The sequence below is a fragment of the Mixophyes fleayi genome, chromosome 2 (assembly GCF_038048845.1).
Source record: "Mixophyes fleayi isolate aMixFle1 chromosome 2, aMixFle1.hap1, whole genome shotgun sequence".
Lineage (NCBI taxonomy): Eukaryota > Metazoa > Chordata > Amphibia > Anura > Limnodynastidae > Mixophyes > Mixophyes fleayi.
This window is the reverse complement of record NC_134403.1, coordinates 335,141,326-335,155,611: the sequence shown is the minus strand read 5'-3', so window position 1 is coordinate 335,155,611 and position 14,286 is coordinate 335,141,326. Positions and strand designations below refer to the sequence as shown.

The 14,286-nt window shown below is 37.6% G+C and overlaps 1 protein-coding gene across 1 annotated transcript in view; it reads left to right on the top strand.

Annotated features, from left to right (window-relative positions):
• Positions 1 to 10,261: 10,261 nt before the first annotated feature.
• GRPR (gastrin releasing peptide receptor) overlaps positions 10,262 to 14,286 on the top strand; it is a 106,447-nt gene continuing 102,422 nt past the window's right edge. The window contains exon 1 of the mRNA XM_075198202.1: positions 10,262 to 11,190. Coding sequence (XP_075054303.1) covers positions 10,778 to 11,190 — 413 coding nt within the window. The 5' untranslated portion in view covers positions 10,262 to 10,777. The remainder of the gene's footprint in view (positions 11,191 to 14,286) is intronic.

Genomic DNA, 14,286 nt, shown 5'->3' with positions numbered 1-14,286 from the left:
CTTGTAATTGACGAGCGCTGATGTCACCACTTCAATGTCCATTAGGAAAAGAAAACTATAAATCTTTACAGACATTAGAAGTCACTGTAGAGTTTTGTGACATGTATGAAACCATATTATCTAAGTTCTCATGCTTTTACAAGATCGGCAACACCTCATTCTTTGCACACCAGCACGGGGGGAACTAACTAAACTAGGGGTAGGCTGGAGGGTAAGGGAATATGTGCTGCGTGGGCCAATGCCCCTTTTGAAGCTCTTGAGCCAGGTCATAATGATCAAGGTCTATGTGGACCATACTTGCCAACTCTCCCGGATTCCGGGTGGGTCTTCCGGACTCCCGGGAGAGTATGGCAGTCTCCCGCATCTGCCCACTTCCAAGTGAAGTGGGCAGAATTAGGCCCAAAATGCTGCGATTCTCTGTGAATCGCCTCATTACATTAATGCCATACAAGGATGGCATGACCAGAAGAGGATGTGTCGACTCCATGCTTGGTTAATAGGCTCTCCCAATGGGGATTATCAGTGGTGATATCCCCATTAATATAGGTCAAAGTGGAAACAACTCCTTTTACTGGCAATAACACCCGTTTTTCTCCAGCAGAAGAGCTTTTACCCTCTGATAAATAAGCCACTGAGTTTTACACCTAAAACTACCTTGCTGAATGGGCCGCTAGTCATGTGCTAGTGCAGTGCACTTGCCACTCCAGGCTAAAAACTGACAGTCAGCCTCTGACCTAAACATATAAGAGTCCAAAAACAAAATGAGTACAGTTAGAAACATAGGACTTCTAACCTATGAGCTGAAGATATAAGATTTAGGGGTAAATTTACCAAGCTGCGGGTCTGAAAAAGTGGAGATGTTGCCTATATCAACCAATCAGATTCTAGCTGTCATTTTGAAGAATGTACTAAATAAATGATAACTAGAATATGATTGGTTGCTATAGGCAACATCTCCACTTTTTCAAACCCGCAGTTTAGTAAATATACGCCTTAGCCTTATATTGTAAGATTAAACTATTTGAGTTGTCACCTTGTGCGGGAAGGGATAATGTAGGATTTTCAACTGTAACTGCGCTGCACTATATCCTGACTTCTTTCCAAAAAAACTCTTACTGCTCTGTCATAAGCAACAATAAAATCAGGACAAAAAACTCTAAACTGACTTTTATGTTCGTCACGACAAGTTTTGTTTAAAACCATAGGGACATTTAAGCAGCTACACAACATCAATGAGATGATGAGAGACTGTTCCCAATATGCAGTTTTAATCTCAGTCCATTGTTTAGTGTATGATCCCCAATTGATGGTTCAGTATAATGTGCATCTGTCACTGGCTGTATTATCCTTTAATTCATTTCTAGAGTTAATATAATAAGAATGTTATGGTTATATTGCAGTTAATTATAGTGATGTGACATATAAAATAGTTTAAGAAACAGAAAACCATTTCTATTTACTAACTGGCAACATGAAAAACACCATAAAAATAAATAACAGGCAAAGAAGCAAATTTAATTTTAATTGATCAAATTTAAGAAATACTTTTCCAAGGGCTTTTCAAAAATTCTAGTAAATTTATCAGTAAGGTTGTTTTCAACTAATCTTAAATACAGGATTAATTGTTCTGGGATTGAATAAAAATAATACAGTCATTCATTGATTATGTTATAATTGTTGTCAGTTTGTTTTAAATTAATGACCTCATCAATATCATGGGGCTTTTTAAGTGCCTTTTGAATTACCAGTTGTGTCTATTCGAAGGCTTGCAAAAATGTATTCATTTTAAAGTTAGATGCTTTGCTATTATTTTGTTTTAATAGTTAGGAATCTTGAATTAACAACCTATTTATTATGACACTGTTTTGAATAACAATTTAATGTAGCATGTAAAATATTGGCATTAAGTTTTTCACTCTTAATAGACTTTAAATGAATTGCTTTCACAAAGTGAAGTTAAATTGATTGAGTAATGAAACCGTAATTTTAAGAGGTCCAAATACTTTACTTTTTTACTTTTCGCCTTTATGTTTCAATTCACTTCTTTGCTGCTAAAGTTATCTTTATTCATGTGTAACTTGTATATGTGTAGATTACAGTAATCACTGCTTTTTTATGTTTTAAATTATTGACTATATATTTTCACAATGAATGTGTCACAGGCTTATGCTAAAATTGTTTAATTTGAATGCATGATTGGTTAATTACATTACCACTCTGTAGGACACAGGACTTTGTGCATCATCAGCCATGCCTCACATAGGCATGTGCAGCTCATTTCATTAGGATGTGCACCCAGGGAAAGCCAAGCGAGGGATATTCTGCGCCCCAGTGGAGGGGCATGTCTAGCACTGCCTAGTGGAACGGTGTCTAGAACTGCTCCCAGTTCATAATATGCACACAGTAGTGCCCCCAATTTATTTTATGCCAAATAAGTGTGTCCAAGGTTCATATTATGGCAAACAATAGTGCCCCCAGATCATATGTCAAATAGTGCTCCTAGATCACATTCAGTCAAATAGAAGTACTTCTAGTTCATATTATGCCAAATAGAATTTCCTCCAGTTCATTATATGCCACACTGTTGTGCCCCAAACTTATATTATGCCACAGAGTAGTGCCCCCGTTCACATAATGCCAAACAGAAGTGACCCCAGTTGATATTATGCTACACAGTACTCTCAACATTTTTTACACAAACACATTATCATTATCATTACATGTATTAATAAAACATATGTAGGCAGCTCTATTTTCTTATGTGCGACTCACTTCTGGGGGTAAATGTATCAAGCTGAGAGTTGCTATCAGGATTGAAAGTGGAGATGCTGCCTATAGAAACCAATCAGATTCTATCTGTCATTTTATAGAATGTACTAAATAAATCATAACTAGAATCTGGATTGATATTGGTGACAATTGTACAACTTTCTTATCTGTAGACACTGAGGAGCCACACTCAGCAGGGAATAAATGTATACTTGCAACTGCAGTCAGGGTGTATGCCACCTCCCAGATGATAGCGGCCACTAACCCTAATGGTAGAGAAGCTAGATTTCCCCCAGAAACCTACACCATGGGAACCAGGAGGCCATTAAAAGATGGTGTCCGGGGAGACTGACAAAGATGGCAGGACTGAATGGAACTTACGGATTCTGCTGGAATGTCTATATCGGATAATGAGGACCATCACCTTTCTGCCATGGATACCCTGCTTCTCAAACAGACTGTTCTTAGATATCTTTGAGTGTGTGCCCAACGAAAGTGAGGTGATACCAGGAGCTGATCACTTGCAGTAGGAGGAATTACACTTGAGATTTGCTGTGACTGACGATCCTTTACCAGTGAGGCTGTAATGTATGCTTTCATGTTTGTGGTGTACCTTCATGTGTAATATTGCTATGCACAGTGTACCAGTAAAATGACTTCTAGCCCTGTGTGTAGCATGGAACTAGGGCCCAGTGGAACTTGGTGGACAAATACGCTACAGGAAAACATTCCTTTCTAGTGAATTATTCCCTGCATTATTCATGCTGTATAAACGTGCCTTTTAAAACATCAAAATAAGTAATGTTTTGTTATATATAATCTTCCTAGGTTGGAAGACATTGAAGAGTTAAATAGCAACAGTAACACTCATCAGTCTTTCCTTCAGCTCTATAAAGTAATTTAGTTAAATAGAAATTGAGATTGTTTGTATAGTGTAATGTGGAATATATTTTACGGTGTGCATCTACTGTATTGTAGGTGAAAATGGATATCTTTAAAATGTATTGGCTATTAACACTGGTAAACTTGTGCCTTCCTGGGAAACGTGAGCAAAGTGAAATGTTATTCTCAGAGAATTATCTTTCAAATGGATATTGTTGTATTGATTAATGAGAGGTGCAGCTTCCAGTCTGCATAATGTGTACAGTACTGTGTGTATGAATGATCACTTATGTATGATATTGGAGTGTCAACAGAAAAAATGCATTGCATGCAATATTACTGAGCATATTAAATCCTACATGTATCTGACATCATCTGTGGTCTCGCAGCACCAGTAAGAAGTAATATTATATTATTACAATTATATAAGAATCTATTGGTAAGAATTATTCTTATTTATACATTTCATCTGAAATATTGGTATTTAAAGATAAAAAAATCTGAAAATAAATTATGTTTGAACAAGTTAAACAATTTACAATTTTCCTATCATTATTATTATGCTAATTTGAGATACATTAGTGAAATCACTAATATAAGACTATAGATATATTTTGGATTTATCTTAAAGTACGCTCATAAAACAAAGTGGAAGATTATACATTGTATGTTTCAGGCGGTACCCCAGGTCCAGAATTGTAACGAGGCCCAGAGCTTTCCCAATTAAGTACAATGGTACATGAATGACCTAAATAAAAAGCAAATCAATATTGGGATGAGGGGCTTGATATATTAGCAATGTACTAGGGGTTAAACTACTGTTACTTATTGCAAAATACTTAGAGAATGAGGGACATTGTGTATATTAAAATATAATCTGCACTAAAGGTTTTTGGTGTGTTCTATTGAAAATGTTAACTCAAAAGTGTTCTCAATGTAATTGTATAGATTTATGTCTAAAATATGTAAATAATAAATTATACATAAAAAATAAATACCAAGTGCAGTCACTACATTCCTTCTGCCCTAAGCTTGCACCTATATGGCCTGACTGTAAATCCAGGCCTGGTTTTGCTAATGCTAGCTTGCCACTAAGAGTTTTCTGAGTTTAGTCGTACTGAGTATTCTCCATAGAATTTACGTTCCAGGTTCAAGCCACTACCCCAGAGGGATCATTGACTTGTCATCTGAAATGTGAGTATAAAAATAAACAGATCTATAACTGACTTTCTTCAGGCCCGTATGGGCAAAGGAGGCAACTGCCCAGGAACACATGACTTGAGGGACTCTAGAGATGCACTGCTGGGTCCTGGAGATAACTTATACTTGTACTCTGTGACAAAGAAGAGTTTGCTGGTAATTGTAAGATAATCAAACCTCTCTAACAGAGGCAAAGGTGATTATGTCCCCCCCTCCTTTTCTCAACCAGTTCCTTGCTCAATGGGAGAAAACTGTCAAGTCGGAAAAAGCGTCTTACAATGATCTCAAATGAAGTGTGGAGAATTTGTGATGTCCTCACATAGATCAAATCATTGATAGCTATGAATTATTCATGTGACCCGTGACCTGAGTACTGGACAGAAGTAGAGACAGAAACCAATAGTCTTCTATGAGTTGTTTTATGTGAGATTTAAAAGGTAGAAGATATGTTAAAAATAATAGTATTTTATCCTTTCTTTTTTTGCCTTTATGTCCAATTTAAAATGTTGACCATTATTATTTCACTCCTTAATCTACTTCTGTTTTTTTCCCATGAATGATTTAATTTTATATTACAAGATAGCATGTATATACTGTAATAATATGTTTCCTTGTACTGCATATCAACCAGTATATAACATTATATATAATCCTTGTGGCTGGATCACTTGTAAATAACTTATTGTATAAATATATTTAAATTATTAGCGCAGTGCTCCAATGAATATCATTGCAAATGTATTGATTTTGATACTGTGTTATATTTGTGCATTGAGAATGTTCTAATTTCTGATGCAGTAGCCACGGTGGAGGAAATGTGTTTGTGTAAGAAAGGAGGAAAGAAAATCCTATATTAAGTTATTTAATTCTTTTCATCTCAGAAGTGACAAACACCTGCTTTAGCCCGAAGGTCCGGCAGGTGTTTGTCTTGTTAGAGAGACAGTATACCTCCTAATAGTGTAGAAAGCAAATCTGAGGAAATCAGGTTGGTGTGAAAGTTGAACTGTGTTAGATGCAAGATTAGATTATATCCTCATCTTAAATTATCTGATGTGATATCAAACATGTCAGTACCTGGTCGGATCAGGGGGCTGGGCTACCCCCTGACAACATGTGTATAAAAGGAGTTCTGTTTTACTATGTAATGTATCATTATCCATCTGACTTCTGGATGATCACCAGTACCACAAACTGGTGTGTAAAAGTCCTTGTCAGGACTCTGAGCAATAATCCATCACTGCTTGAAGATTCTGCCTGAGACTATTACCTGCTGTACCCAGTGACCAACAGATAAGAGCTTACACACTAATACGTTCCCCGGCTGTCCTGTGTTGTACCCAGCATCTCTGTGTCAACACTCTGCCCGCTACCCAGCAGTACTGATCCATAGTAAGTGGTCAGGAGGTACCAGCCAGCCCACAGCAAAGAAGCATTATAGCAACCATACCAGCTACCACAGAAGTACACGTTCTGGATGCCGCAAAGGAGTCCAGTGGTGGCAGCCGTATTCTCCTACAACTAGTGCGCAGTTGGCATTCACAGTCGGTGGGTGTCTGGTGGAACGTGACACCAGTAGGACTGGTCAGTAACAGTAGGTTACTGACGGTGAGAAGGAAACCAAGATAAACTGTGCAGGAAGAACATTCCTCCTTTTCCCCTACAGACCGGGTGGAGAAGTAATCCCATCCAAACACAATCCTGTACATGTATTGTACTGTATTGCAAACAATTGTTTTATTTTTGAGACATGTGGACTTTGATTTATTAAGAAAGGGGCATTTATAGGTCTGTGTTTGGACAACTAAGAACACAGTATTATTTTCGACTTGTACTTCTGTGTACTGTATAGTAGTTCTAATTATCTGTTTTGTACCTATAGGGACAGCAAAATATAAAATAATGCGTATAAAAGATCAAAATGCAAAATGCATTCAACAAGAAGCATTTTGGGGGGAAAAGATCTGTAGGCAGAACTTTTGTATGATGTATTAAATGATGCCAAGTATTTGTTAAAATGCACATTCCTGCAGACCAATAGGCTAATTTGTGCATTAAAATAGGTGCCGATCATTTGCATTCATAAAAGATCTCTGATGTAATGAAAATACTACTAATTCACAAAATATTGGCCATATATCTATAAAATGCTTATATGTTTCCAGCAGATGGCGGAAAGTTGCTTAGAAGAATGGGTTGAAAACAATTGTCACTGATGTCCACATTTACTTAAATAAAGCTGTTTTGGTGGTTAATGGTGCTTCCACCACATAGTACTGTGATGTTTTGAAGATTTATGTAACAGTCTTTTTTGTATTTTTTTAAATGTGTACGCTGACATATAAGTCATTAAGGGGCCTATTTATGGTTCTTTTTCTATGAAAAAAACAGCATCTGTAACCCCAAAAAGAGCCGTTTTTGTTGTTACAGATGCACATTGAAGTAACAAGCACATTTATTAACAGGGCATAACAGCAGATATCCGCGGCTTTGCAGTTCTCTTTGAACTCTAGAGCAGTCCCCATAAATGTCTATGGGGGCCACTTTATCCCACAATGTAACAAGTTTAGAAAATCTGAACATGTTCACTTTAATGTACACTCTTTTAAACATACATGAAAAAGTAGATTTAGCCTAAATCCATATTTTATGAATACAGGTGAAGTATGTGTGACTGGCTTTAGGTGCAAATATAAAGCTACATGATCATTTCTTTAATCAGGAATAAAAAGTCCTACTTTTACATGGATGTGTGTTGAAACCCTCACGTTTTACATTGCATTGATGCCACAAATCATGTCAGCTGTGACTGTTTCTGGTGCTCCGCTGCCCTGATTACATGTGTAATAAAGAGGGTACTGTATAAGAAGTTAGCAAAATGTTTTCATTGGCAGAAATTTGATTGATTGACAGCACAATTGGGTCAAGGGAAGCACATGTGAATGTAATGCTATGGACTGAGTGTTTTGTGCATAGTATAAATGGATATATTCTTGATAACAGTGATGTCATGCAGGTGTTGGTGTGCATTCCTACAGGTATAAGATCCGGTCAGTGCAAGACTTCTAAGCCAGACTATTGAATCTATGTGATTAGTGTCTAGCGTACCGGTTATCATCCTCCTGTGTATCTCATCCAGCTTTCATTTGACCATTGCTTGTTTGCTGCCCACCATACTTACCCATCTTCATGATCTGATCTTCACTTGTGTGCTATTGCTGCACTGATCCAGTTTCCAATTCTGACCATACCTACCTGCATTGAGGTGTTTAAACTTGTAAAGTGTCCCGGAACTTGTGGTTGTTACTACTCACAATTAGACTGGTACCATCAGAACATCCCCTACTCTGTCCAGTTTCAAACAGACATTAAAAACTCACCTTTTCTTAAAATCCTTTCAGTCACCCACTTAACTACCCACCTTGTCGGCTACTTCTCCCTCTTATTCCCCCCCCCCCTCCCCCTCCATGACTCTGTCTCCATTTCACCCATTTCACCCCTGTGTCTCTCAGTCTGTCTACCCCTCCCTTTAGATTGTACGCTCCTTTGAGCAGCGCTTTCTCTCCTCCTGTTTCCACCACTTGTATCTTTGCTCTCCAGCTACTCATCCCACCTCCTCTTGGTCCTTCTGCCCTCTGACTCCTCTTGCTTTTCTCTGCACCTCTCACTGGCTCTTAACCTGTCATCCGCACCCACCCGTGTGGGCTCAGGTTACCAGCTTGTGCTGTTTTTCCCTCACCCTTTCTATCTAGCTGTTCTTTGAGCTTCCGGAGTTATAGTTCTTTTTGTTAATTGCACTGTGCTGTTTCACCTTGTACTGTGCCATTGTTTGTCCTTGTACGGCGCTACGGACACTTTGTGGCGACCTATAAATAAAAATTATTAATAATAATAATAATAATACCATTAACTACATTATATTTCTGATCCTATATTATACTGAATCAGTTTTCGTTGTTCACAGTTTGCACTGCTGTGATTCCAGCACTGTATGTACCTTGCTAAAGATTCAGCATCAGAAAACCTGAGTGTCCAGAATTGTCAATGCCTGCTCAGGATTTTATAAGTCTGATGATATACCTGTTATTTTGGCCTCTGCTCAATACTAATAACAGGTTTCATTCCTATTTCACAGGCTTTTCACCATTTGCACTGCAAATTACTCTGTAACTGTACTACCAGGATAATCATTGCTGTTTCAACTTTAGTAAATTTACTATATACTTATCCTAACCTTTAGAGCTTTTATGTATACATACTTACATGGATGGACATTGCTGTTCCTGTTTGTTGGAAGACTGGATTACTACTTAAGTCTGCAGACTGGGCCTTAGTTGGAGTTTCTCCCAGAATCCTTTAGGAACCGTACTTGAATATCACTGTGCGGCTTGCGTCTTCTTTCTGAACAATTCATCTATTAGAAGATTAATATGACAGAGTATATAACAAGACTGTTGTTTCCCGATCAACTTCTAACCTAAGATCAGGTCTTTCTATATATATCATTGAGTGCATTGCTGTGTCTAGAGATTTTCCATTGGGGTATCAGGGGTTACCAGCCACCAGAGTCCAATCTTGGATATACATACTGAGACAGTCCTGACAATTGATAGATGTACATAAAACATAACGTGGAAATGTATATCCATCCTAACCAATGCACATATTTTACAACCCACATATTTACAAATTACACGTGTTTATGCACCTGTGCTTTAGGATTTCAGGGATTTACCCTTCCATTAAAATAATATGCATGTACCTATAAATTTGCAACCCCTTCACACATACATTTATAAAACATAAATGTAGGCTAAATTAACATTTTTTCATGCACATAGGAAAGGGCTCTTTCACACACTCTGATGAACAAATGCACAGCAAAAAAAGTTATACAGTGTCAGACCCAGCTTTTTTAACATAGAATACACAGATTTGGCTTTTAAGTTTGACAGATGAATTTAACTGCAACAGTAAACATGGGATTATCAATAAAACTGGTTCCAGCAAGCATGATAAACTGGTGAGGGAGATACTGCACAGGTTATAATAGTTTGTTACAATCAGGTACTGAGAAAAAAAACTAAGCATGTAGTAAGTCAGATGTTGCAGATTTCTTTAATTTGCTATTTAAATGTAGTCTCCAGTGTTTAAGAGGGTATTTACACAAAATACACTGCAGTGTAAAAGCATGTGGAGTCTTTACTTGTGTACTATTAAAACATATGTCATTGTATTATCCGACTGGCCAATATCTACATTCATACCTACTGCAATTCAATTCAGCATAGGAATTTATCTCAGTTAATTACCAGTAGGGCTGTGTATTTGCACCACATCCTGGCAATTAACTGGTTCTGCAGAACAATTCTGTTAGCAAAGCACAAAGAGAAGCGGTTCTTGAAGTCATTTCGCATGCTGTGCGCTGTTTGTCCAGTAGGGGGCTTCTCTCTTGTTTTCCTGCACAAACCTCAATTGTAGTGAGGCATCCCAGCAGCGCTCGCAAACCTCTCCAGATTACTGGCTATTGCAGAGTGTGAGCAGGTGGACAAATGGTAGCATCAGGATTCCTCTGTCAGGATCACGCAGGCTTCCAGGTAGCTGTTCACTTTCTGTCGTTTTAAATCAGGATAGCAGCACAGACTGGATTCAGAAGGCGAGTTTACAATGTTTCAGGGAATACAAGGTATATGTTACCCACCCAAGATCTAAATGCGGGTGTTCTTAAACTATTTCCAAAAAGAGTTTGGGAGTTTGATTTATGGAATGCTGGAGCAGTTACTTTAAGGACCTTATGAAGAAAAAAGAAGTCGCAACATTTTAAAATGTGAATAGAACCCAACATGTGAACTGAGAAGGAACTGGACGTGAATTTAGCAGAAGACGAGCACCCCTTACGTTTCGTGGTGCTCTTAAACACAAGCTAACAATGAGCCCAGAAAACTGCTTGTTGTTTGACTTTGAAGGAGATAACTTTGCTGTCTCTAATTCTTGTTTTAACCAGAGCTCAAACCACTCTGTTGAAGACTGGTTCTACCCCGGGGTCACATATGCCATCGCCCCGATATATGGGCTCATCATTCTTATAGGTCTTATTGGCAATGTCACACTAATTAAGATTTTCTGCACTGTAAAATCCATGAGAAATGTCCCTAATCTGTTCATCTCCAGCCTGGCTCTGGGAGATCTGCTGTTGTTGGTTACTTGTGCCCCAGTGGATGCCAGCAGGTACCTGGCAGATAAGTGGCTGTTCGGCAGGGTAGGCTGCAAGCTTATTCCTTACATACAGCTTACATCTGTCGGTGTATCGGTGTTTACCCTGACTGCCCTCTCAGCTGACAGGTATGTATACCGATATCCGTCTTCTTCATACCCATGCAAAAACTAGTGCAAATACTTTGTATATGATAAAAACAAATTCTTACACCCAAAGTGGTCAATATTTTTTTTTTACCCATATTTAAATTAAATATATTTGTTTATTGCACAGACATTGAAATTTAATATATTTATTGATCAGTGATGCAGAATTAATATATATATTAATTTACCAGCTATGTGATTCAACTGTGTAATTATCATAAATAATCTGCCATTCTACAGTATTTAGATTATTAGGGAAGTACCTAAATATTGAATATGAATTAAATATTCTACTTATTTCATAGTTGAAATTATTTTCCAATTTTCTGCAAAATACCAATTATGTTATATTGTAATCTTATATTAAATATGAATGTATGTCATCTTGTCACTGCTCTAGGATATTATTTGGATAACAAAAAGTAACTTATCTCGGTAAAGAGAGAGAACCTATTTATTGTATAGGAATTTTATAGCTACTCATTTATTGCATAGGTATTTAATAACCTCTTTATTGCCCAGTTTGAAACAGTAGCAAATGACCCTTTTTACTGCACAGTGATACTTAAAATCTATTTATGGCTCCGTTTCAAATTACATGAATGGGCTAGTATGTGTTTTTCTGAGATACAAAGACGTCATGTTTCAACAACACAAAGCTCGTGTATGGCTTTTTCCATATGTTATTCCCTATATAAGTAAATTAATTCAGATAGGTATTTTATTTACCAATTAATTAAGCTTTGAATAAATACATAATTGCATAACAGATTCATTTGCTATTTTGTTTGTTTAATTCACCTATTCAATTATCATGCTGAGAGGCAGATCCACATATCTACTACTTACAGAAATTTCTTTAAATAAGCCCCTGATTAACCCATGAGATATTTACCCTGTAGTTTAATGGCAATATACACATACGGGCTGTCTGTTACACGTGTTATATAAATATAGCAATTTGGTATGTATTCATTATTCTTATTTGTAAAACATTTGTCTGTGTTATAAATGAATAAGGTTAGCATAGTGGCCTCACAGTGCTGGGGCCATAGGTTAGATTCTGACTAGGGTGCTCTCTGTGTGACAGTTGTATGCTCTCCCCATGTTTGTGTGGGTTTCCCCCGGGTGTTCCATTTACACCAAGTGGGTTCCTCCAGGCTACTACCACATTCCAAAACCATAATGATAGGTTTATTGACAAAATGGACCTTGTGGGAATGTAGAACATATGTAGTAGGGAATTGAGACTGTAAGTTCCAATGGAACAGGGACTGATGTGAATTATTATGTATTCTCTGTTAAGTGCTGTGGAATATGTAGGTGTTGTATAAATTAAAGATCATAAATAAGGTTAGAAGTTTTAAATAAATCTACATTTCTGAAACCCTTAGAATCTGTATATACTATTACATCCACTCAGTAATATAATCAACAAGTAAGAGATGGTCTTGCAGTAATGTCAGAAGTTGTACTGCAGGTATCTGCACAATCTAATTATTGTGTCTTCAAGACACCGGGCTGGATAATGTGCTACAACAGGTCCTCATTCAGAAATATGTTCAATGGGTTTTCAGAAGATAGTACATATCTGCAGCCTCTGCACATGACTATAAAAGAGTGAAAGCATATTTACAAGATCACCTACAGCTGGACTTATGTGCTTGGTGATATTCTTCAGATATCTCACAGTATTATGCAAAGCAGAGGCTAGTTTCCTTCCAGTTCAGTAAAATGACACTATAGTCTGTGCAATTTTAGAAAAATGCTGTGGGATTAAAAATGAAAAATGTGTGACTTTCTCCTGTGTGGCAGTCTACATAAAACATTTACGCGGCCCTTTAAAGAGCATAACACACTGCATAAAAGATCGTGACAGGTATAAACTACATTAAACATTGGGAATACTTGTATATTACAAAGAATTTCACTGAAGATAGTCTCAAGATGAGGAACCACATTACACACTTTTTCCCAATACTTTGCTGAGGGTTTTAAAATAACTGCAATTTGTCATATGACTTAAATGTGCCAGACCATTATGAAAGTTGTCTTTAATAAGACACCTAACGTAACTGGGAAAAGAACATTATCTATGTGTCTATCTATCTGTGAGCATGGACATGGTTGTGGTGGATTTTTTATTAGTATTAGATTTATTTATATACCACCAGCATACTCTGTAGATCTTATGGACAAAGCTTATTTTGCCCTGATTTTGTTTTTCAACATTTTGACAAGCATTTTTAAGAATTATGCAGCTAATAATAAGTTAAGTCAACACAATGTCGGACCAAGTAACAAATAGATTTAATGTAGCAACATAATCTTTCAGTGGTTTCAGCAGATGTAAGGACTGATGTACTGACAATATCAATGAAGTTATATTTGGTTAAGCGGCATTGGGACGGGGACATGGGGACGTCACTATGGGGGCGTGCTTAGCACTTTTGAAGTGGTAGGCTGCCCCGTTCTCTCCTCCCTAACAAACACGGTCATTGCTGTGTGCACTACTACGCACAGCACCCGTTCATCGCTGCTCTGCCATGCTTGGGGTAAACTGAGCATGTCCAGCTCCCCTCATACCCACCACAGGGACAGATTACTCTTCACTGTGGCATAGAAATTTGTATCCAGTTCCCTAAGTAAACAGAAATGGTAGCTATCCGGCCAGAATCATTTGTCCAAAGACCCCCTACCTACACTTCCCTTACCAATATTCATACCTCCCAACATTTCTGAATCCTGATTTGGTACAAAGAGCACACACAGATAACATCGAGAAGGGGGCATGGTTACACTACACAAGGGGTACGCCATGTCTCCCTAGAGGGCTTGTCCAGTGCTTCAGAAGCACTGTGTCGCTGGTATTCACTGCCTTGATGGGGAATCACTTAGGACATACCTCCCACCTGTATCGGACAAAAGTCCTTTTACGCATAACAGCAGGAACAGAGGTATCCTATTTTTTTCTACACAATAATTTGTAAAAAGCAACTGTCAATACAATTTTTCTGAGGTATTAAAATCTACTTGTACCAGCACATAGACAAATCACTGATGGTCTTTACAGGT